We start from the raw sequence: 25,406 nt of genomic DNA, 5'->3' as shown, positions 1-25,406 counted from the left end.
TTGAGAGAGTCACATTTGTTGATCCGTTAAGGTAAATGTAAGATAAGAGTTGATCCCTTATAGTACATACATTTTGCCAACTTCTCGAGGGAAGACTAATTTGGAGACTAAATGTAGCTTTCACGACATGTTTTTGAGTCTTCGAAGAAACCTAATCTGGAGTTAATTCGCAATAAGAAAATATAAACTAAGCAAATTAAACACGTTAAATTAGTAACATTTTGCCAACTTCTCGAGGGAAGACTGTCTTCGATCAGTTTCTTCCAGTAAACAAGAAAATAGAATTTCTTCACCATAATTTGGTTTTGTGCTTATGAAGTGATTTTTCAGGATTCACTTGCATTTTCAGTAAAGATTGGTTCCAAAAACATATTCACAAAAAGTGCTTTCAACCATTTTAAAGCAGTTCCAAACAAGCCCTAAGTTGTTCTCAATGTTTATAGCCTGTGAATTGCTATTGGAACAGAAGAGAAAACGCTTCTTGCACCATTGCGTTAAATGCTTCTTGCACCATTGTCTACTCTTCCCTTATGTTCCACCACATTTCTGGCAAAGTTTTCCAAATCTTGCACCATTGCGTTAAATGCTATCTGGTTCAACTCTAAACTAACCTTTGTAGTTGATAACCTTGATATTGCATTTTCAGTCTCAAGCTTAAAGGGTGGGGTGATCTAAACCACACAATGACCGAGCCATAATAAATTGGTGCCGAATTCGTCATCCACAAGAGTTGAGCCCAAGAATTATCACTTATAAATGGAGAGAAAATATCACTATACAGTAGTACTTAGCACCTTCAAATAAGTAACTTCAGTAATAATGCATGTCACCTGTACTCACTATTCTAAAAATCCCCGCCTAACGCCACATAGACGTTAGGCGGATGGCCACTGCCTCAATTAATGCTTAGACGTTTGAAAATTAAGAAATGACGCCTAGACCTGTTGAGGCGCCCGCCTAGACTTCCTAGGCACCTGTCTTAACCCGCCCAAACCCGCCTAGGCACAGCCTAGATTGCGAGTCACTTAGACAAAAAATAGATAACTCTCATTTTGCGTTTTATTTATTTTTAATAAATTGTAAGAGACTTGTTGAATACTTAACTGAACACACATATGCTTGTTCCCCATATGTTTTCATTATATTCCAATAATTCATAATATATATATATATATATATATATATCATTCTATTTTGAAGTTTATGATGAAATTATATATATTTTAAGTATAAGCAAACACTTATTTACACAAAATATAATAAATTTACTTAAATCTGCCTAATCCGCCTAGCCGCCTAGGCGCTAGGCCCCAGTCCGCCGCCCGATTAGCACCTAATATCTTTTAGAACCTTGCTTGTAGTACGGTCTAGTAGTATTTTTCTTCATTTGTAATAATACATAATCAGCAAATAATTTATTTAAGAGGAAATTATCAAAAAAAATTACACCTTAATAATTATATATTGAGACAACATTTTTTAAACAGTATAAAAAGAGACAAAAGTTAATACATGTGAAATATGACATCATTGGATTTTTTTCTTCTCTGAAGTGTAAGTTACAAAAATATCCTTTATAGCGATAAAGTTTTTTAACACTTCTATCTCCTTCATTTGTTACTCCCTTCTCGCTTTCTCTTATAGCCGCTACTACCTTCGATCGCTTTCTCTTATCAGGTAAGGAAGCCAATTAAGGTGTTTAATTTGTTTATCCTTTACACTCTCTGTGGATGGTAGATGAAGTGAGCTCCGTGTCATTCCACAGTGACCAAACCAAGCCGGCCAGCAGCGACCAATAGCTTGGAGAATATGACCCTACAGTCAACAGTTCTCTCCACACAGTTACACACACACACACATACATGTACCTAGGGGTAGGGGTCCTAATAGTCGGTGTTCTGGGTCCTCATCAACCTACCTTTCAATTCAGCAACTACTGCATTACGATAACGAAGGTTTGCATCGTGACATTGGCTGTATCTAATATTTGATGTTTTTTGTCTATGATATAGAGATCAGCTAAATTCAAAAAGTACATCAACAAGCTTGTTGACAGCTTTTGATGAAACATAATTTCATGGCCCTGCATGCATAGTTTCAAACATATATATATATTTGATAAACCTTCCCTACTATTGTATGTTGTGGATTATAATTGACGACTTTATAAGATTCCAACGAGTTATTATTATTTTTAAACAATTTTTTGATCAATTGTAAGAACTTTAAATTGATTCTATAAAAACGGTTGATGACTGATTGAACTGATCATCCTGCAAAAATGATTGATGACATTGACAGGTTGAACATATTCTAATAATAAAAGGATACAAATTGATTTTGCAAAAATATATGTTAAGGATAGGTTGAACTGATTCTGAAAAAATGATCGATGACTGATTGAACTGATTCGGCAGAAATGGTTGATGATTGGTTGAACTGATTTTAATAATAAAAGGATACAAACTGATTTTGCAGAAATAATCAAGGATGGGTTGAGCTTATGACACATTAATTTTGTTGGAGTTGTGATAGTTGAGTTCTATTAATAGCCTTGAAGCCTTAGGGGTATGACTGATATTTTAAAACATTATTTCCATTTTTTTGGGCTGGGTTTGTAGTTGTTTTTATATTATTGTCTCTCCTTGACATATTTAAAAACTAATGTAGTTCATTGAAATATAATGAAAGTTGTTGTCAGTTCTATGTTCTCTTAATGTATTAATATAAAAAATTATATTGGTATCTTTGATTTTTAAACCGTATTGGAAAAGGATTATATTAAATAGTAGATAATTATTGCTAAATTGTAGGAAGTATTGTGAAAATATATTGAATTTAACTACGGGTTTTTTTTTTTGGACAATTATCTCTCCAAAGGGGAGAGGGTAATCAAAATGCAGATTATAGGAAATTTGGTTCAATGTTGTGCATTTTTTTGGCGTGAGATTTTAAGAAATATGGGTAGTGGGAGGTTATGTAATTTCGGTACAAAAAAATGATTAATTCTAACACATATGGCCCCAAACTTATAAAAAGAAATGTTTAATCAAATCTCTAAAAGGCATAAATGTTTAGTTTAGAAAATTTAAAACTGAAGAATGTCCCTTTATTTAATAATTCTACATATTGAAACACACAAAAGTGACAAAATTTGAGTTTAGTCTCGAATAGAAGTTAACTCTATCATTGCTCATACACTATCTAATAGGGACAAGGATTGTCTGCCCTCCCACTTTCCGTGCCTTTCTGTTTTGTGTGGTCACGGTTAAGCCACGTCAACATTTTATATTGTTTTTTTATAGAGATGATAAGACTAAAATGAACAGTAATATAAAATGTTGACGTGATTTAACCGTGACTACACAAACAGGAGGGCACGAAAGGGTATAGAAAGTGGGAGGGCAGATAATTCTTGTCCATCTAATAGTCACTAATAGAGGTTAATTAATCAGTGATTTGCTAGGAAACTTTTCGACGGTGCATCCAATCATGCAAATGAATTGCTAGGAAATCTGTATGCTTTGAGAAACAAGTAACAGAATCATATCCATAACGAAATTCATGCATGGAAGAAAGAATAATGGAGGCACGAAGAGACACAATAAATCTTTCTTTTGGGTTCAATGACTTCACCATAACCGTATCGTCTTCAAATTTATTAATTAACATTTGGGTCAAAAACCCCAAAAACGAGCTTGAATTTCATGGGAACTATCACGGATAACAATTGGGGACAAATTTCAGGTTCATATTTGACAAGTACATTTTGGATTCGATTTTTAGCGTTAGTCAATCACACGATGGTGGTCAGAAGAACGTTGAAATGCCTCTGTAAGTTTTTTCGTTCCCGAAATGGAGTGCTGTGAGGAAGCCACACAGGTGGTGCTTTAAAAAAAAAAAAAGAATTAGAGGAAAAAAAAAACTTGAACTACAAGGGCTTTTAACAGAAATTATATCGGTTTTTTTTCTCCGGTTGGTTTCGGGACGTAATGACACGCGGGACAGAATATCCAGTAGGGGTATAAGTGTCATTTCATCAAGAACCGCCATTATTCTTCTATAAAAGCTGGTATTTTCTTCCACAGTCAGCTGTAAATCAACAATAACCGTTTTCAAGCAACCACCTTTCTTCTTCTAACTGCCATGGATTCCGCTTCGTGCTCAATTCTCCGAGCTCAGCCCCTTTCTTCTGCCTCCGCCATTTTCCCGCCAAGTATCAACACCACTGCCCGCTTCTTCGCCCTCCCGAAGAACAACCGCAACCCCAACTTGGTCCCTCTATTTTCCTCCACTTTCCCAAGAAACCCAAATTTTCCCGGAAAATGTCTGCACTTCAATCGGTTCTCCGCTTTCAGCTCTCTCTGCGGTGCTCAGGACCAGAACCCATCTCAGGAGCTCGCTGTTCTTCTCGAAGTCGAAGGGTAGGACGATTTCTTTCGCCTTCTAACTCCAAGCATTTCTACTATTTGTGTTTTTTTCACATTTTCTTGCTTCTTTGATTTCTTTTTCGTGTTTTAGTGGTTTTTTTGAAGCTGTTTATTGCTGCATTGTTCGAATCGGACTTGGGTTTTCTCGGAGACCTTGTTCTTGATGATTCCCTTTGTTTCTTTCAGGGTTCTTGTGGATGCTTATCTGTTGGGGAACCGCCAAAGCTTCAATGCAGGTGTGAAAATGCAGTAATTTAATCCTAATGTATTAAATTTTCTTGATTAACTTGCGATTTATGTTTTAATCTCACTCTGTTATCTTGTGATATATTGGCAGCATTTAAGAGGCTCGGACATCTCTGTACAAATTGGACAGAGCCTGTTTACTTAGACCTCCTAAGGTAGGAAATTAAAATTATGAGTAAAGATTCATGAATATACGAGTAAAGATTCATAAATTTAGACTATTTATATGGTTTATTGTTCTTTTATTTGGTTTCTTGTTCTTTAAGTTATTTCGTAGGCTTGAAATCATGATTCATGACTTTGCTTCAATCTAGCATGAGTCAATTGAATAACATTTCCGAGTGTGTATCTGGGTCATAAGAATTTTTCGATATGGATAGTCACAAGATTCTGACCCAGATTACTTGTTCCCTTTACAGTCATGATTTGTCTTATTTTCCAAAGGTTCTTAAATGAAGTCTATGTTAATCTTTCAGGAAGAGTGCTGGTGATGAGGAAAAGATGGTGAATTTGTATTTTAATCAGGTGTGTTACTCTTTGTTGTATTTTAATCAGGTGAATTTGTATTTTAATCAGGTGTGTTAATCTTTCAGGAAGCTTTGAAACTTTCCTTTGTTATGTATCTTTTTCTTCTGAATCTACTATAATCTGTCTTGCAGATCGGTTGGCCTAGTTCATTGCTGACAACTCAGAAGGAGTCATTTGTGAAAAATGTCCTGCAAAAGAAGGTACAGTCTTATTCAGTGCTTAAGTTAGGTTTTAGAGATGCATCTCAACATTTTTAGTATTTAATTACTTTTACTTTGCTGCATGGATTAGTTTTGCTGGTTTGGTAGGATTGTGATCAATGATTGTTTCAAAGCTTAATGTGCAGCATTGCATCAGAAAAGTTAGTTTTTGAATCCATATATTTTGATCATATAGTTATGTGTTACTAAGGAATAAAAATGAGGAGGAATTTATAATTCCAAGGCTAATGAGGAATCTGTTTTCAGTTAATCACTATATTTTTCCAGGGTAGGTGAGGGTTGATTTAAAACCAACAGAAGCTTTTTATTTTTTTCCCTTGAAGCTACCTATGAAAATTTATCATTTTTACACAAAAGAAACAGCTGCTTATCTGATAATTGCAAACTCATTTCACTTGTTACTTTGATAGCTTAGTACGTTATCTCTTACAAATACTTGGATGATCTAAACATGTAATTAACTCACGCTGAGCTTCAAATACTTGGATGATTACAGACTTTTAGCTCTCCCATATGTAGAATGAAAGTAGCTAATATTAATTTGTTTTTGACAGAAAATTGCAATGGATGAGTTTCTGATGTCAGAAAGTTTGACTTTACGACCTGGAGTTGAAGAGTGAGTTTCTGATCTGTAATCAGAAAATTTACAGATGAACTGATGAACTGATAGTCTGGATAAACTGATGATCCATGGACAAACAAAAACAACCGGACTAGAATTAATCAGTTGACTTTTAGTGGGATTTCATATGCATGTCAGTGGCATGTCTAGTTGCACAGTTAGACTCATTTTCTCCTTTCCATTTGCAGGTTTATTGATGATGCATACAAGGAAGGAGTACCTGTTATCGTACTGACAACCTATAGTAAGAGTGGGAATCAAATTGCCAGGTAATAACATACGTTTTTATTTTATTAAGTTTCCTGGTGGTTACCAACATGCTCTGGGTTTTTTAGCTTGTCGAGGAAATGATTAGTTTTTTATTATGATTTGGCTTCCTGTTTCTGAATGGGTCAAATACTTTCTACTGCTTCATAAATACTGTGATACATTGTTCTATTCTGATTAAAAAATCTCATTTCTGGTACCCCATCAATGGTAGAGGACTAAGCTAATATCTATTTCTTCTTGGAAATGTCAGATCAATTGTTGAAAAGCTTGGCGAGGAAAGAGTTTCGAAGCTAAAGATTGTCGGAGATAAGGAGGTGTTACAGAGTTTGTTTAACCAACTGGTAAATGATATAGCAATATCTTCTGGTATGGATGAGCAACTATCTAAGGAGGCAATAAAAGCAGGTAGACTCTTCATCTTCGTTAATTAGTCATGTATATGTTTTGTGATATACATTTTTCCAGTGCAGAAGGTTGGGTACTAAAGGGCTCTGTTATTGATTTCTGGGCCAGTTTCTGCTGAGAAAGAAAGGATTTTTAAGGAGCTTGCATTATTGCTAAAGCTGATTTTAGATATTGATACTCGCCCGCCTGAAAGGTTAGCATACTTCATTTCGTTTTATTGTTTGTTATTGTTTATTCAGCACCTTCAGAATTGGTTTGTGTCTAGCTCTTATTTTTGTTTTATGGGTTTTCTGATGTTCAGGTTTTAAGAGAGACGTGTGATTTTGTCACATTTATGCATGATTCTGCTTATATTAGACTATGAAGAGATTATATACCAATTTGTCCCGTTATGCATGTATGATTAAGCACTCAACTTAAAGAGCAATTTCATCTATCTAGTATTTAATCCTTTACTGTTATGGTTGCCAAATGCTTGTGCAAGTTCCTCTCCTTCTTTCTCATACTCTTTATGACCGAGTAGAGTAATATATTTTCTAACTGACTTTCTTGTTTTCTGCCAGCTTAGAGAAGATCATTCTTGCGTTGCAAGCCGGGGCAGAAGTTGCTGGACTACCTGTATGCGATTGTGTTCTTATTGCAGGGAGCCAGTCTGGTGTGGCTGGAGCTGAGCGAGTGGGCATGCCATGTGTTGTTTTAAGAAGCAGGTGAAGGCTTTTTTCAGTCGCTTAGAACAAACTCCTGCCAGTTTACAACTTTATATCCTTGTTATTGAATCAAGTTTTTTCATGTATTCCTGTAGTTTGACGGCTAGAGCTGAGTTCCCTTCGGCAAATGCGATAATGGATGGGTTTGGAGGAGCAGACCTGACCATCCCTAAACTGCGAAACAAGAGACGGCCATGAAATCAAATCATGTTCCTAAACTGCGCAACAAGAGACGGTCATGAAATCAAATCATGTTCCTCTTTTTGCCAGACTATTAACAGAGCTGTAAATTTTTCTTTCCATTCGTTGATACGTCGGAAGATTCATCTCCCGTAGAGGGGTCTTACAAAGTTAGAACAGAATTAGAGCAGTTAATCTCGATACTCTATAATTTCTTCAGCTTGGAGCTGTTTTAGTTGCCTTGTAATTTTTTTAAGCCACAGTTTGCAATATAAGAGCTGATCCCTTATAAAATGTACATCGTCTGAAGTAGCTTTCATGACATGTTTCTGAGTCTTTTCTTTGAACATGTCCCATAATTGCTGGCACTGTACCGGTATGATTAGGGTATTTTAAACTGCTAAACAGAATTAGAGCTGTTTTTAGTTGGCTTCTTTGTAACATTTTTAAGCCACAGTTAGCAATAGAAGAGTCTGAAGTCAACTTTTATAATCTAATGTGTACCTTCAACTAGGAGCAAACTTTTCTATTCTTGCACAACTAATATTGGGGAAGACGGATTTGAACTCGAGTGAACAGGAGAATGCTCTTAATCAATTAGCTACAAGCCTGACAAATTAAAGTACTATCAAGAAACAAGATCGGAAATGGAACAAAAATATCGTGTACAAAAACTACAATCGAACTTTAGACTACTAATTCTAACTGATTCCAATCAATCAAATCAAGTATTGATACAACAACAACAACAAAGCCTTTTCCCACTGAGTGGGGTTGGCTATATGAATCCTAGAACGCCATTGCGCTCGGTTTTGTGTCATGCCCTCCGTTAGATCTAAGTACTCTTAAGTCTTTTCTTAGGGTCTCTTTCAAAGTTTTCCTAGGTCTTCCTCTACCCCTTCGGCCCTGAACCTCTGTCCCGTGGTCACATCTTCAAACCGGAGCGTCAGTAGGCCTTCTTTGCACATGTCCAAACCACCGTAACCGATTTTCTCTCCTCTTTCCTTCAATTTCGGCTACTCCTACTTTACCTCGGATATCCTCATTCCTAATCTTATCCTTTCTCGTGTGCCCACACATCCAACGAAGCATCCTCATCTCCACTACACCTACATGTTGATGCTTCACCGCCCAACATTCTATGCCATACAGCATTGCCGGCCTTATTGCCGTCCTATAAAATTTTCCATTGAGCTTCAGTGGCCTATGACGGTCACACAACACGCCGGATGCACTCTTCCACTTCATCCATCCAGCTTGTATTCTATGGGTGAGATCTCCATCAAACTCTCCGTTCTTTTGCAAGATAGATCCTAGGTAGCGAAAACGGTCGCTCTTTGGTATTTCCTGATCTCCGATCCTCACCCCTAACTCATTTTGGCCTCCGTTTGCACTGAACTTGCACTCCATATATTCTGTCTTGATCGGCTTAGGCGAGGACCTTTAGATTTCAATACTTCTCTCCAAAGGTTAAGCTTCGCGTTTACCCCTTCCTGCGTTTCATCTATCAACACTATATCGTTTGCGAAAAGCATACACCAAAGAATATCATCTTAAATATTAAGTTTGTGATCTTCGCTAGATTGCTCCGGTCATTAGTGTGGATAAATATGTAAATGGATAGAGACATGAAGCAAACACAAGATGTACGTGGTTCACCCAGATTGGCTACGTCCACGGAGTAAAGGAGTTCTCATTAATTGTGAAGGGTTTACACAGTATATAGGTTCAAGCTCTCCTTTAGTGAGTACAAGTGAATGATTTAGTACAAATGACATTAGGAAATATTGTGGAAGAATGATCTCGTAATCACGAAACTTTTAAGTACCGAAGTGTGGTATCGTCTTCGCTTGCCTTATCTGTCTCATAGGTAGATGTGGCATCTTCTTTGGAAGTACTCTTCCTCCCTCCAGGGGTGGTATCTTTAACTGGTGGAGATGCACAAGGTAATGTATCAATTTCACTTGACGCTTACTTGTAGTTTCAGGCTTGGTCAAGCGCGATACAAACCATGTAGTAGGAGTCCCCCAAGTCGCCGAGCTAGGGGATCTGCTGAAAGAGGTGACAGACAAGGTAAGCAATCAGAGCTCCAAGCAATCAGTCCCAGATCAGAAGTTTGATTTCGAGTTCCGGCTGATTGTTATCCTTCTCCTTATCTTGCAGGTAGCATGAAGGATAAAGAGAAGAAAAGGAGAAAATGTGATATGAGATATTTTTGCTTTTGAAGAAGTAACTTTCCACAGGCTTATTCTTGAACTGGGCTGGTGGGTTTTCTTGTTTCCGCCAGAGTATAAGGCCGACTGAAGAATTTGAGGGTCAAAACAAGTCCATCAAATCTAGAGTACGTTTGACCCTGCTGATATGGGATACTTTTGCTGTTGACAAAGTAGTGGATGTATCGGCACGTGTTCTGTTGCGCTTGTCTCCATATGCTTCCTTGTATCCTTCTCACTTGCCCTATTTGTTCTTCAGGCAGATGTGGTATCTTCTCGGGAAGCATAAGATGTTGAAGATGAGTACTCGAGAGCAATGGGGTTCCAGGCAGTCAGTTCCGGACTGGAAGCTTGATTCCAAGTGCTGACTGATTGCTCTCTTTCTCCTTGTCTTGCAGGTAAGAACAAGGCCAAAGGAAAAGACAGGGAAAAAGCATGATATGGGATACTCTTGCTTTTAACCCTGAGGATATGAGATATTCTTGCTCTAGTGAAGTTCGTTTGCAGAGGTATTCTCGAGGGGAAAGAAAGCTGAGTATTTCGAGAGGCTTCGTTGGGAGTGCCCTCTCAGACATGAGGAAGGGTTGAGCATTTTTGCAGGTCTGCCTGTCCGTTGAGGATGGAGGTCGACATATATAGGAGTCTCCCTAACAAGGAGTAATACTATTCTTTTACCCTGCTTGGTCATAGCACGGTAGTGGGAGCTGCTAGCTTCACGTGTTTTAACTATGTCAGAGCACTTTGAAAAAGTGGTCTGTGGTATCTGGAAAGCTGATGTTACGTGTGAAGATTACAGACAAGCTTTATCCAAGGAGATCTGGCTCTCGAAGTTGAGAAAGCGGTGTGAGGATTACAGACAATCTTTATCTAAGGGGCTCTCGAAGTTAAGAAAGCGGTGCCTCTTCGGTTTTCGAACAAGCAATCTTGTCGGGGATCTGTCTCTCGAGATTCGGAGAACGGTGTCTCTTCGATTTTTGAGAAAGCAATCCTGCTAGGAGTCTGGCTCTCGAGATTCGGAGAGCGGTGTCTCGTCGCTTTTTAAGAAAGTAATCATATTGGGAGTCTGGCTCTCGAGATTCGGAGGACGATGCCTCTTCGATCTTGAAGCAAGCAATCTTGTTGCGAGTGTTTTCTCGAATGTGAGTAAAGGTTAGGCCTGTTTGCTAGTCTACCTTGCCACGGAGCACAGAGGTTGACCCACAGGGACTTTCCAATTATCCAGCAATGGTCCTGTTCCTTTACCCTTGTGGGTAATAATATGGTAGCTAGACCTTCAAAATTTATGTGTCTAAACTTTGTTAGTGCTGTTTCTTTGCTATTCTTTTACCCTTCTTGGTCATAGCGATGTAATGGGAGCTGCAAGCTTCACGTGTCTAAACTTTGTCAGAGATTTTTGGCAAAGTTATCTGTGGTACCCGTGAGCTGATGTTGCGTGTGGAAAGTGAATGATTGAACAGTAACATTCACGTGCTTTCTACTTCACTAGAAATCTTCGACAGAATGCCCGTAATTTCCGCAAAGTTGAGTGTGCATGTGACAGGTGCTGACAAGGCTGAAAAATCAGGTGCCTCTTCGATTTCTGAGATCGGCCCTCGTGGTCTCTGAGCAGCCCAGCTTTTGAGAAAGCAAGTGCCTCTTCGATTTCTACGATCGACCTTCGTGGTCTTTGAGCAACCCAGCTTTTGAGAAAGCAAACGCCTATTCGATTCCTGAGATCGGCCCTCGTGGTCTCTGAGCAGCCCAGCTTTTGAGAAAGCAAACGCCTTTTCGATTTCTGAGCAGGCGCCTCTTCGATTTCTGAAGCTCCATCGAGTGCGGATTTTTATAGAGGCTGGTATTAAGTTCCAAAGCACACTTGAATCTCCACCAGTAGAAGCTCCCTTCTTGCATTTCTAAGATCTTGATTTATCCGACCTCTTTTCTGTTCAACACCTTTGAAAATGTCTGGCCCCTCCAACCGTCGTTTTGACTTGAACCTTGTTGAAGAGGCAGCCACGCCTTCTCCAGACAACATATGGCGCCCATCCTTCTTATCCCTTACTGGTCCTCTTACCGTTGGGGATTCCGTGATGAAGAATGATATGACCGCTGCAGTGGTGGCCAGGAACCTTTTCACTCCCAAAGATAACAGACTACTTTCCAAACGGTCTGATGAGTTTGCTGTTAAGGATTCTCTGGCTCTCAGTGTTCAGTGTGCAGGTTCTGTGTCTAATATGGCCCAACGCCTATTTGCTCGAACCCGCCAAGTTGAATCATTGGCGGCTGAAGTGATGAGTCTCAAATAGGAGATTAGAGAGCTCAAGCATGAGAATAAACAGTTGCACTGGCTCGCTCATGACTATGCTACAAACATGAAGAGGAAGCTTGACCAGATGAAGGAATCTGATGGTCAGATTTTACATGATCATCAGAGGTTTGTGGGTTTGTTCCAAAGGCATTTATTGCCTTCGTCTTCTGGGGCTGTACCGCGTAATGAAGCTTCAAATGATCAACCTCTGATGCCTCCTCCTTCTAGGGTGCTGTCCAGTACTGAGGCTCCGAATGATCCCCCTCCGGTGCCTTCTCTTTCTGGGGCTCTGCCGACTGCTGAGACTTCTCCTAAGCAACCTTTGTGAAGGCGCCCTCTTGTTTGTTTATTTTGACTCGTGTATATGTACATATTTGTAACTTCTTAGAGATATCAATAAATAAGCTTTGTTTCATTTCAACGTATTGTGTTAAATACACCAAAGCCTTCTTCACTAAGTTCTTTGAATTTTTCTTTTGTTGAAGCTTGTATGTTGAAGCTTTGTGAGTGGAGCATGTAGGTTGAGGTAGTGTTCCCTTAATTTCCCGAGTGGGGAAAACTTCTCGATTGGAGACTTGAAAAATCCAAGTCACTGAGTCGGGTCGGCTATATGAATCTTAGAATGCCATTGTGCTCGATCCTGTGTCATGTCCTCCGTTAGATCCAAGTACTCTAAGTCTTTTCTTAGAGTCTCTTCCAAAGTTTTCCTAAGTCTTCCTCTACCCCTTCGGCCCTGAACCTTTGTCCCGTAGTCGCATCTTCTAACCGGAGCGTCAGTAGGCCTTCTTTGCACATGTCCAAACCACCGTAACCGATTTTCTCTCAGTTTTCCTTCAATTTCGGCTACTCCTACTTTACCTCGGATATCCTCATTCCTAATCTTATCCTTTTTCGTGTGCCCACACATCCAACGAAGCATCCTCATCTCCGCTACACCTATTTTGTGTACGTGTTGGTGCTTCACCGCCCAACATTCTGTGCCATACGCATCGCCGGCCTTATTGCCGTCCTATAAAATTTTCCCTTAAGCTTCAGTGGCATACGACGATCACACAACACGCCGGATGCACTCTTCCACTTCATCCATCCAGCTTGTATTCTATGGTTGAGATCTCCATCTAATTTTCTGTTCTTTTGCAAGATAGATCCTAGGTAGCGAAAACGGTCGCTCTTTGGTATTTCCTGATCTCCGATCCTCACCCCTAACTCATTTTGGCCTCCATTTTCACTGAACTTGCACTCCATATATTCTGTCTTTGATCGGCTTAGGCGAAGACCTTTAGATTCCAACACTTCTCTCTAAAGGTTAAGCTTCGCATTTACCCTTTCCTGAGTTTCATCTATCAACACTATATCGTCTGCGAAAAGCAGACACCAAGGAATATCATCTTGAATATGTCTGGTTAACTCATCCATTACCAACGCAAAAAGGTAAGGACTTAAGGATGAGCCTTGATGTAATCCTACAGTTATGGGGAAGCTTTCGGTTTGTCCTTCATGAGTTCTTACGGCAGTCTTTGCTCCTTCATACATATCCTTTATAGCTTAGATATATGATACTCGTACTCCTTTCTTCTCTAAAATCCTCCAAAGAATGTCTCTTGGGACCCTATCATACGCTTTTTCCAAATCTATAAAGACCATGTGTAAATCCTTTTTCCCATCTCTATATCTTTCCATCAATCTTCGTAAAAGATAGATTGCCTCCATGGTTGAGCGCCCTGGCATGAACCCGAATTGGTTGTTCGAAACCCATGTCTCTTGCCTCAATCTATGCTCAATGACTCTCTCCCAGAGCTTCATTGTATGACTCATTAACTTAATACCCCTATAATTCATGCAATTTTGTACGTCGCCCTTATTCTTGTAAATAGGCACCAAGGTGCTCTTTCGCCACTCGTTTGACATCTTCTTCGTTTTCAAAATCCTATTAAAAAGGTCAATGAGCCATGTTATACCTGTCTCTCCCAAGGCTTTCCACACTTCAATCGGTATATCGTCTGGGCCCACTGTTTTTCTATGCTTCATCTTCTTCAAAGCTACAACCACTTCTTCCTTCCTGATTCGACGATAAAATGAGTAGTTTCTACACTCTTCTGAGTTACTCAACTCCCCTAAAGGAGTACTCCTTTCATGTCCTTCATTGAAAAGATTATGAAAATAACCTCTCCATCTGTCTTTGACCGCGTTCTCTGTAGCAAGAACCTTTCCATCCTCATCCTTGATGCACCTCACTTGGTTTAGGTCCCTTGTCTTCTTTTCCCTTACTCTAGCTAGTTTATAGATATCCAACTCTCCTTCTTTGGTATCTAGTCGCTTATACATATCGTCATAAGCCGCTAACTTAGCTTCTCTCACAGCTTTCTTCGCCTCTTGCTTCGCTCTTCTATACCTTTCACCATTTTCATCGGTCCTATCCTTGTATAAGACTTTACAACATTCCTTTTTAGCCTTCACCTTTGTTTGTACCTCCTCATTCCACCACCAAGATTCCTTTTGGTATGGAGCAAAGCCCTTGGACTCTCCTAATACCTCTTTTGCTACTTTTCGGATACATCTAGCCATGGAATCCCACATTTGGCTAGCTTCCTCCTCTCTATCCCACACACACTGGGTGATTACTTGCTCTTTGAAAATGACTTGTTTTTCTCCTTTTAGATTCCACCATCTAGTCTTTGGGCACTTCCAAGTCTTGTTCTTTTTTCTCACTCTTTTGATATGTACATCCATCACCAATAAGCGATGTTGATTAGCCAAGCTCTCCCCCGGTATAACTTTGCAATCCTTACAAGTTATACGATCCTCTTTCCTCATTAGAAGAAAATCTATTTGTGTTTTTGATAACCCACTCTTGTAGGTGATCACATGTTCTTCTCTCTTCTTAAAGAAGGTGTTGGCTAAGAAGAGATTATATGCCATTGCAAAATCCAAGATAGCTTCCCCATCCTCATTTCTCTCCCCAAAACCATGGCCACCATGAAAACCTCCATAGTTGCCTGTCTCCCTGCCCACGTGTCCGTTTAAATCTCCTCCTATAAATAACTTCTCCGTCTGAGCAATTCCTTGCACCAAGTCTCCAAGGTCTTCCCAAAATTTCTCCTTCGAACTCGTATCCAACCCTACTTGAGGTGCGTACGCACTAATCACATTGATGAGTTCTTGTCCTATTATAATCTTGATTTCCATGATTCTATCTCCTACCCTCTTGACATCTACAACATCTTGTGTCAAGGTCTTGTCCACAATGATGCCAACACCGTTTCTCGTTCTATTTGTGCCCGAATACCAAAGCTTAAACCCTAAGTTTTCTAGATCCTTTGCCTTAAGACCAACCCACTTAGTTTCTTGTAGGCACATAATATTTATCCTTCTCCTCACCATAACTTCCACTACTTCCATAGATTTTCCCGTTAAGGTTCCTATATTCCACGTTCCTAAACGCATTCTACTCTCTTGAACTCTACCCTTCTGTCCTAGCTTCTTCACCATCCCCCGTCTAATAGGATCAAAGTAATTCTTTTGTGTGTCATGTGTAAATTTGATAGGAGCATATGCTCCCAAACAAATTTGAGTGGAGTCGTTCGAAAAGAAGTTTCTATGGCCCCCTTGCTCATTTAACACTACATCTGGGTGCCGATGGAGATACAGCGACCCTTGCTCACTTATCACTGTGCTCGGGCCACACAGCGCGCCACTTACGGGTGACGTCCTAGCTTTAGCGCGATTTCGTTCTGGATTCATTGTCATAAGGATTCGACGTAACTGTGGAGTGCCGGCTGTCGACTACATGACGCCCTCCCCCTCCTCCTTTATCCGGGCTTGGGACCGGCAATGTAAGAAAAACTTACATAGGCGGAGTTAAAATCAAGTATTGATAAATAAATAAAAACTTGTGGGAGTCCGAAAATTGAAATAGCCACATTAGGAAAATTGGGATTAAATTAAGTTAAATAGATTCTGTTGGTCGATTAAGGTAGTTAAATGTTAATATTGTGTATCTTTGAGTCATTGAAACGATTATTTGTTGTGATTGTGGAGTTATGTTGGGAAACATTGTAATGTATGTGGATGACAAAATGACAATCCTGGTTGTCATATGGTTTTGTTATGTTGTCTGGAATCTAATGAGTCATGCTCACTAAGTTCCATCAGGTGATTCAAAAACTGTAAGGTAAGAGTTGATCCGTTATACCATGTAAGCAACTTTCACAACGTGTTTCTGAGTATTTTCTTTAAACATGTCCCACAAGTATTGGCACTGTACTGGTGTGATTAGGGTCGTTTTCAAAGAAACCTAATTTGGAGTTAATTCTCAATAGAAAGTAGTAGTTCAATTTTTGCTCCACCACATTTCTGGCAAATTTACTCAAATCTTGCACCATTGCGTTTAATGCTTTTTGGTTCAACTCAAAGCTAACCTTTATGGTTGATAACCTTGATATTGCATGTATTCTCCACCATACCGAAACGCTTTGTCTGCTTGTCTGGTTAAAGATGCAACAACTTGTTCCTAGAGTCAACATTTTATAAAAAGTTTCCCAAATAAGTTATTTTAGTTTATTTTAATAAAACGATATGGTTTATGCTAAGGGGTGGAGGGATTTTTCGGCTAAGTCATACAATGACCAAGTCATAATAAATTGGTATGGAATTCATCATCCACAAGAGTTGAACTTAAGAATTCCCACTTACAAACGAAGAGAAATATCACTATACTGTAATACTAATCAACATACAATTTATTTAAAAAATTTATAAACTGAAACACACAAAACTGACTACACTGAGTTTAGTCTCTAATAGAAGTTAACCCTCTCATTGCTCATACACTATCTATGTGAAATGCCGTCCTCGGATTTCACTATTTAAAATTATGTATCTCGTATTTCGTATTCATGTTCGTAGTTTCGACGTTTTCATATTTACGGTGTATATTTTTTCTATAAGTAAAAGGATAAAATTACCCATATTGTATCAAACAAGATTCTTCGCGGACGTATTTGATCCTTACATGATTTTTCAGAATTATTTACATATTCGGATAGTACGTCTCGACACAGACGCTTGAGCTCAAACGGAATGTAATTTGGAGTTATAACGAAGAACTTATAAATGAGCAAAGAAAAGGGTGAAATGGTCATTTGACCATTATCTGGAAGGCTCCCGATTTTCTGGAGCAAAGATTTGATGCCACGTGTGTGGCTGTGATGGAAAGGAAATGAGAGAAAATGAGGGGTGCAGACCAATGGGAAGGGAGGGCAAGAAGGGAAAGGAAGGAAGAGAGAATGAGGAAACCTGGATCCTCTTTTTGACCCGCAACCCGACCTAAGTTTTCCATGGTTTCCGATGCCTTTCACAGTGGTTTTCTGGCGAGTTGAAGCCACTCATCACTTGGGAAACACTCCAAGACCCTCCCTCTACCAATTCCACCCCAAAATTGATGAAATTCTGGCCTTGAATTTGTGAAAACCGAACGGTGGGTGCGACGGGTGCATGGCGGCAATCCACCAAACTTGAAGCTAAGTCCATCAACCACTACCACCAATAGACTCCCCTTAACCTCATAAACAAAGCCCAAGCAGTGGTGGAGGTGTTGAAGCTCATTTTGAGGTCAAATCGAGAACACCCATTTCAAGGGTTTCTGGCGGATCGAGGGTGTTTTCAGGCATTTCCCCGTCGAATTGGACTTCGACCCAGCTATGAAAGTTCTTCCCTTTGTTGTGTTCTACATTCTTGTACAATTTGGTAATTTTTGGAGTTATGTGATTTTTCCGGCTAGTCGGGGCAGCTCGTGGCCAGTGGGCAGACGATGCCTCTTTAAGTTAAATTTGATATCCTAATTTTAGATTTGATATCCGTTTGATGTGATTTGATTGTTTGAACCTCTTTTCATTATGGTTCGTCACATAACTATTGTAGCAAACGACGACCCAACCGTTGGTTCGTCAGTAAATCTTAAAGCATTATATCACGTAATATTTGAAGACATTAGAAACTGACGGATTAGGAATCCAACATATGGATATTCCATAATTGAGTTTCTAAGTTTGTAAAACCAAACATTGACAGCCACTTGAATTTGTGATTGGCGAAGATCCGACTATTGGATCGCGATGAAATTTTAATATGTCGTTCTATGAGCATAATAAGAACCTTAGGAAGTTATGGATCCAAAATCCGATGGGTGGATGTTCCCGATCGAATTACGTAGGGTTGTGGACCTCACCGTTGACTGAGAGTTGACTTTTGGTCAACATGTTTCGAATCGTTTTAAATATTAAAATTAGTATTATTAAAGACTCAGTGAGGCTTTGCGGGCCTATCTCGGTGAAGGGACTTCAATATAGGTGACATAGTTGTTATCCTGATTTTCGTATTTAATATCCTTTGTGAATATCATCTTGATTTATACATGTGATTTCTATTGAAATGTGATTCGATTTGTGGATTGGAAATATTTGTGAAATGTGATTTGACGTGCATATTTGAAATGTGGTTTGATTTGCATGATTGGTATGATGTGATGAAGTGTGAGGGCTAGTAATGGACCGTTAACCCATTGCCATGGGGTTTGTTACTTCGAAGCTTGTTTCATATCCCATTTCATTGTTTCATTTCTCGCTTCATTGATCCGTTCTAAATTTAGTACTTGTGCTTTGTTTTATTTCATTGACCCTTTGTAAATTGAGTAACTTGATTCATGTCTTGTTTCTTCGAGCTATTGATATGTTCCTTAGACTTCCGCTCGGTTACGTTGAGTGATCCAGAACTGGGTTCCACTGGAGTTCCGTTGAGTGGTCTCGTTCCCTGCTTCGTCTGGATTCCATTGAGTGGTCTAGAATCCCTCATGCTCCGCGATTCTGTTGAGTGGTCCGGAATCATATCCTGCCTTGGATTTCATTGAGTGGTCCGGAATCGTATCCACTCGGATTTCGTTGAGAGGTCCGGAATCCCTTCTACTTCGCGATTCAGTTGAGCGGTCTGGAATAGTATCCTGGTTTTGGATTTCGTTGAGTGGTCCGGAATCCCGTTTGGTATTTTGGTTCTATTGAGTGGTCTGTAACCCGATGTTGTTGGATTTCGTTGAGTGGTCCAAAATCCCACTCTTCAGAGATGTAGACTTCGGCCGAACTGTGTCGCTCTAACCCTGCACTTGATGCATTGTGTGTGTTATTGATTGATGTGATTATGGAATGGTGTTGGAAAGCATATGTGTGTGAATGGCATACTTATGTGCATGGCAAGATTATAAGTGTTGTTTGGCTTATGGTTGATGTGTAGTGTGGTACTCTATGTTTTCGGCTAGAAGTATTTTACAAAAGTTTAGAGTTTAATAAATGGTGAACTACGAATGGCTTGATCCCTTTTTAGGGTACGTAGACAGTCTAACGAGGAGGTTAAATGGAGCCATAAAGTATACCGAAATTTCTACGCAATTCGAATTTTGAGTTGTGCTTTGTACATATTCCGGAGACAGGGTATGTTAAATATACGGATACTTGATGACGTCACGTGTCGATCCTGAATTTATATCGGGATCGGGGCATGACAATCTAATAGTCTTTAATAGAAGTTAGTTAATCAGTGATTTGATGCCCGTCAAACTCAAGATCTTTCGGGCGTTAGACGCCACGCAAAACCAACAAGTTATTAGAAGACTGTTTCTGATGGAGTTTGACTCTACTATATATTAGACAATGTGTAATATTACCTCACATTTGACCTCCAATTCTGACAACTTTGCACTACAAACATATGATGCATGTAAATCTGTATCACCTTGAAGCCTTTCCACAATGCTTGAAATTGTCCAATTACTACGTTGTACGGCAGCATCTGAGAGGATAAACTTAGCACGGTTAATTCGATGCATCCAATCATGCAGATGAATTTCCAACAAAAATGTAATTGTTAAGAAATTTGTATGCCTTGAGAAACAAGTAACAGAATCACATCCTTGACGAAATTCATGCAAGGAAGAAAGAATGCAGGCACGAAGAGATGCAACAAATCTTTCTTCCGAGTTCAGTGACTTCAAGGTCTTTTAAACTCTTCAAAATGTGGTTATGGGAGGCTTGAATAACTTTGTGAGTCTTTCAATATATTTTGGTTCAACTCAAAGCTAACCTTTATGGTTGATAACCTTGATACTGCATGTATTCTCCACCATACCAAAACGCCTTGTCTGCTTGACTGGTTAAAGATGCAACAACTTGTTCCTAGAGTCAACATTTTATAAAAAGTTTCCCGAATAAGTTATTTTAGTTTATGCTAAGGAGTGGAGGGATTTTTAATTAAGTCACATAGTGATGAAGTTATAATAAATTGCTATGGAATTCTTCATCCACAAAAGTTGAACTTAAGAATTTCCATTTATAAATGAAGAGAAATATTATTATACTGTGATACTAATCAACATATAGACGCCATGCAAAACCAACAAGTTATTAGAAGACCGTTTCTAATGGAGTTCGACTTTACTAAATATTAGTCAATGTGTAATATTACCTCTCATTTGACCTCCAATTCTGACAACTTTGCACTACAAACATATGATGCATGTACATCTGTATCACCTTGGAGCCTTTCCACAATGCTTGAAAAATGCCATTTACTACGTTGTATGGCAGCATCTGAGACGATAAACTTAGCACGGTTTATTCGATGCATCCAATCATGCAGATGAATTTCCAACGGGAATGTAATTGCTAAGAAATTTGTATGCTTTGAGAAACAAGTAACAGAATCACATCCTTGACCAAATTCATGCAGGGAAGAAAGAATGCAAGCACGAAGAGATGCAATAAATCTTTATTCTGGGTACAGTAATTTCACCGTCAATTTAAATCCTTGAAAAGGTGGCTAGGGGAGGCTTGAATAACTCTATGAGTCTTTCCAGTTTCACTGAAAAATCAACTACCGTGATGAAGTCACTATATGGTTCTTTATAAATAATAATAATAAATAAATAAAAAGCTTGAACTTCATGGGCTTTTAACGGGAACTGGCTCATGCCGAATCAACCCCAAATTATATCGGCTTTTCCTCGGGTTGGTTTCGGGTCGTGAGGACACCCGAGACAGAAAATCCAGAAGGGGTATAAGTGTCATTTCATGAAGAACCGCCACTATTCTTCTATAAAAGCTGATACTTTCGTCCAGTGTCAGTTGTAAATCTACAATGACCGTTTTCAAGCAACCACCTTTCTTCTTCTAACTGCCATGGATTCCGCTTCCTGCTCAATTCTCCGAGCTCAGCCCTTTTCTTCTGCCGCCGCCATTTTCCCGCCAAGTAACAACACCACTGCCCGCTTCTTCGCTCTCCCGAAGACCAACCGCAACCCCAACTTGGTCCCTCTATTTTCCTCCACTTTCCCAAGAAACCCAAATTTTCCTGGAAAATGTCTGCACTTCGATCGGTTCTCCACTTTCAGCTCTCTCGGCGGCGCTCAGGACCAGAACCCATCTCAGGAGCTCGCTGTTCTTCTCGAAGTCGACGGGTAGGACGATTTCTTTCTCCTTCTTACTCCAAGCATTTCTACTAATTTGTGTTTTTTTTTTTCTTCACGTTTTTTTTCTTCTTTGATTTCTTTTTCATGTTTTAGTGGTTTCTTTGAAGCTGTTTATCGCTGCATTGTTCGAATTGGACTTGATGTTTCTTTCAGGGTTCTTATGGATGCTTATCTGTTGGGGAACCGCCAAAGCTTCAATGCAGGTGTGAAAATGCAGTAATTTAATTCTAATGTATTAAATTTTCTTGATTAACTTGCGTTTTAAGTGTTAATCTCACTCTGTTATCTTGTGATATATTGGCAGCATTTAAGAAGCTCGGACATCACTGTACAAATTGGACAGAGCCTGTTTACTTGGACCTCCTAAGGTAGGAAATTAAAATTATGAGTAAAGATTCATGAATTTAGATTATTTATTTGGTTTATTGTTCTTTAAGTTTTTTATTTGGTTTCTTGTTCTTTAAGTTATTTCGTAGTCAATTGAATTACATTTCCGAGTGTGTATCCGGGTCGTAAGAGTTTTTCAATATGGATAGTCACAAGATTCTGACCCAGATTACATTCATGCTTTGCCTTATATTCCAAAGGTTCTTAAATGCAGTCTATGTTAACCTTTCAGGGAGAATGCTGGTGATGAGGAAAAGATGGTGAATTTGTATTTTAATCGGGTGTGTTACTCTTTTGTTGTCTTCGAAAAGTATGAATAGCTTGAAGTGGCTCTTTGAAACTTTCCTTTGTTATGTATCTTTTTCTTCTGAATCTACGATAATCTGTCTTGCAGATCGGTTGGCCTAGTTCATTGCCAACAACTGAGAAGGAGTCATTTGTGAAAAATGTCCTGCAAAACAAGGTACAGTCTTATTCAGTGCTTAAGTTAGGTTTTAGAGATGCATCTCAACATTTTTAGTATTTAATTACTTTTAATTTGCTGCATGGATTAGTTTTGCTGGTTTGGTAGGATTGTGATCAATGATTGTTTCAACGCTTAATGTGCAGCATTGCATCGGAAAGTAGGATATACACAAAAGGAAATGTTAGTTTTTTAATCAACATATTTTGATCATATATTTATGTGCTACTAAGGAATAAAAATAAGGAAGAATTTATAATTCAAGGGCTAATGAGGAATCTGTTTTCGGTTATCACTATATTTTTCCAAGGTAGGTGAGGGCTGATTTAAAACCAACAGAAGATTTTTATTATTTTTCCCTTGAAGCTACCTATGAAAATATATCATTTTTAGACAAAAGAAACAGCTGCTTATCTGAGACAATTGCAAACTCATTTCACTTGTTACTTTGATAGCTTAGTACATTATATCTTACAGACTTTTAGCTCACGCTGCGCTTCAAATACTTGGATGATTACAGACTTTTAGCTCTCCCATATGTAGAATGAAAGTAGCTAATATTAATTTGTTTTTGACAGAAAATTGCAATGGATGAGTTTCTGATGTCAGAAAGTTTGACTTTACGACCTGGAGTTGAAGAGTGAGTTTCTGATCTGTAATCAGAAAATTTACAGATGAACTGATGAACTGATAGTCTAGATGAACTGACGATCCTAAATATGTAGGAAGCTAGAAGTGATGAACCATGGACAAACAAAAACAACTGGGCTAGAAGGGATTTCATATGCATGTCAGTGGCATGTCTAGTTGCACAGTTAGACTCATTTTCTCCTTTCCATTTGCAGGTTTATTGATGATGCATACAAGGAAGGAGTACCTGTTGTTGTACTGACAACCTATAGTAAGAGTGGGAATCAAATTGCCCGGTAATAACATACATTTTTATTTTGTTAAGTTTAATTAGCTCTTTGTTTGCAAGTCACATACTGTAGTTAAGTACAAATAGATAGGAAGTGATTAGTTTTTTATTTTATGATTTGGCTTCCTGTTTCTGAATGGGTTGAATACTTTCTACTGCTTTATAAAATACTGCGGTGCATTGTTCTATTCTGATTAAAAATCGCATTTCTGGTACTCCATCAATGGTAGAGGATTATGCTAATATCTATTTCTTTTTGTAAAAGTCAGATCAATTGTTGAAAAGCTTGGCGAGGAAAGAGTTTCAAAGCTAAAGATTGTGGGAGATAAGGAGGTGTTGCAGAGTTTGTTAAACCAACCGGTAAATGATATGGGTTTATCTTCTGGTATGGATGAGCAACTATCTAAAGAGGCAATAAAAGCAGGTAGACTCTTCATCTTCGTTAATTAGTCATGTATATGTTTTGTGATATACATTTCTCCAGTGCAGAAGGTTGGGTACTAAAGGGCTCTGTTATTGATTTCTGGGTCAGTTTCTGCTGAGAAACAAAGGTTTACTAAGGAGGTTGCATTATTTCTAAAGCTGATTTTTGATATTGATACTCGCCCGCCTGAAAGGTTAGCATATTTCATTTCGTTTTATTGTTATTGTTAATTCGGCACCTTCAGAATTGGTTTGTGTCTACCTATTATCTTTGTTTTATGGGTTTTCTGATGTTCAGGGTTTAAGAGAGACATGTGATTTTGTCACGTTTATGCATGATTCTGCTTACATTAGACTAGGAAGAGATTATATACCAATTTGTCCCGTTTGTGCGGTTATGCATGTATGATTCAGCACTCAACTTAAAGAGCGATTTCATATATCTAGTATTTAATCCTTTGCTGTTATGGATGGCAAATGCTTCTGCATATTTCATTTCGTTTTATTGTTTGTTGTTGTTAATTTGGTCCCATCAAAGTTGGTTTGTGTCTACCTATTATTTTTGTTTTAGGGTTTTTATGATGTTCAGGGTTTAAGAGAAACTTGTGATTACATTAGACTAGGAAGAGATTATATACCAATTTGAACCGTTTGTGCGGTTATGCATGTATGATTCAGCACTCAACTTAAAGTGTGATATCATATATCTAGTGTTTAATCCTTTGCTGTTATGGTAGGCAAATTCTGTACAAGTTCCTCTCCTTCTTTTCTTAGCCGTGGGATTGACTTTTCTTGATCTCAAGTTTAGTGTTTCAGCATCATATAGCCTATTCTTTCTCATACTCTTTATGAGTGAGTAGTAATATATGCCTAAGTGACTCTTGTTCCCTTTGGTGTGTTAATTGTTTTCTGCCAGCTTAGAGAAGATCATTGCTGCATTGCGAGCTGGGGCTGAAGTTGCCGGTCTACCTGTATGCGATTGTGTTCTTATTGCAGGAAGCCAGTCTGGTGTGGCTGGAGCTGAGCGAGTGGGCATGCCATGTGTTGTTTTAAGAAGCAGGTGAAGGCTTTTTTGAGTTGCTTGGAACAAACTCCTGCCAGTTTACAACTTCTTTAAATCCTTGTTATTGAATCAAGTTTTTTCGTGTATTTCTGTAGTTTGACGGCTAGAGCTGAGTTCCCTTCGGCAAATGCGATAATGGATGGGTTTGGAGGAGCAGACCTGACCATCTATAAACTGCGAAACAAGAGACGGTCATGAAATCAAATCATGTTCCTCCTTTTGCCGGATTATTAGAAGAGCTGTAAATTTTTCTTTACATCGTGGATATGCCGGAAGATTCATCTCCCATAGAGGGATCTGTCAAAGGTAGAACAGAACTAGAGCTGTTAATCTGATGCAGTATGGTTTCTTCAGCTTAGAGTATCAAGTCAACTTTTATAATCTAACGTGTACCTTCAACTAGAAGCAAACTTGAGAATGCTCTTAACCAATTTGTACTCGAGTGAACGGGAGAATGCTCTTAACCAATTTGGTTACAAGGAAGACAAATTAAAGTACTAACAAGAAATAAAACCGGACATGGAACAAAAA

At 38.8% G+C, this 25,406-nt stretch overlaps 2 protein-coding genes across 3 annotated transcripts; both read left to right on the top strand.

Moving 5' to 3' along the window:
* Positions 1 to 4,106: 4,106 nt before the first annotated feature.
* Positions 4,107 to 7,942, top strand: LOC126588061 (CBBY-like protein). The gene is made up of 11 exons (XM_050253195.1): positions 4,107 to 4,424; positions 4,617 to 4,666; positions 4,768 to 4,831; positions 5,153 to 5,201; positions 5,336 to 5,404; positions 5,980 to 6,041; positions 6,236 to 6,316; positions 6,568 to 6,722; positions 6,831 to 6,915; positions 7,286 to 7,429; positions 7,525 to 7,942. The coding sequence occupies exons 1-11, from the start codon at positions 4,147 to 4,149 to the stop codon at positions 7,625 to 7,627; spliced, it is 1,140 nt and encodes a 379-aa protein (XP_050109152.1). The 5' UTR covers positions 4,107 to 4,146; the 3' UTR covers positions 7,628 to 7,942.
* A 13,350-nt stretch (positions 7,943 to 21,292) lies between these two features.
* LOC126588059 (CBBY-like protein) lies at positions 21,293 to 25,406 on the top strand. Of its 2 annotated transcripts, none has more exons than XM_050253192.1 (11): positions 21,293 to 21,608; positions 21,774 to 21,823; positions 21,925 to 21,988; positions 22,240 to 22,288; positions 22,402 to 22,470; positions 23,049 to 23,110; positions 23,316 to 23,396; positions 23,659 to 23,813; positions 23,922 to 24,006; positions 24,729 to 24,872; positions 24,971 to 25,406. In XM_050253192.1, exons 1-11 carry the CDS (start codon positions 21,331 to 21,333, stop codon positions 25,071 to 25,073), a joined length of 1,140 nt encoding a protein of 379 aa, XP_050109149.1. In that variant the 5' UTR covers positions 21,293 to 21,330; the 3' UTR covers positions 25,074 to 25,406. The 2 variants fall into 2 exon arrangements, with proteins under 2 accessions (XP_050109149.1, XP_050109148.1); XM_050253191.1 differs by having other exon boundaries at positions 21,714 to 21,823.

This window comes from Malus sylvestris, chromosome 10 (assembly GCF_916048215.2).
Source record: "Malus sylvestris chromosome 10, drMalSylv7.2, whole genome shotgun sequence".
NCBI lineage: Eukaryota > Viridiplantae > Streptophyta > Magnoliopsida > Rosales > Rosaceae > Malus > Malus sylvestris.
The sequence above is the reverse complement of the archived record's forward strand: the minus strand, read 5'-3'. Positions and strand labels throughout refer to the sequence as shown.

Bases quoted from the DNA above. Each gene is read 5' to 3' on its own strand.
- LOC126588059 (XM_050253191.1), top strand. From the start codon at position 21,331: ATGGATTCCGCTTCCTGCTCAATTCTCCGAGCTCAGCCCTTTTCTTCT. The intron at 21,609-21,713 runs GTAGGACGATTT...TTCATGTTTTAG, and splicing joins GTTCTTCTCGAAGTCGACGG to TGGTTTCTTTGAAGCTGTTT. The intron at 21,824-21,924 runs GTGTGAAAATGC...ATATATTGGCAG, and splicing joins CCGCCAAAGCTTCAATGCAG to CATTTAAGAAGCTCGGACAT.
- LOC126588061 (XM_050253195.1), top strand. From the start codon at position 4,147: ATGGATTCCGCTTCGTGCTCAATTCTCCGAGCTCAGCCCCTTTCTTCT. The intron at 5,202-5,335 runs GTGTGTTACTCT...TCTGTCTTGCAG, and splicing joins TGAATTTGTATTTTAATCAG to ATCGGTTGGCCTAGTTCATT. The intron at 7,430-7,524 runs GTGAAGGCTTTT...GTATTCCTGTAG, and splicing joins TGTGTTGTTTTAAGAAGCAG to TTTGACGGCTAGAGCTGAGT.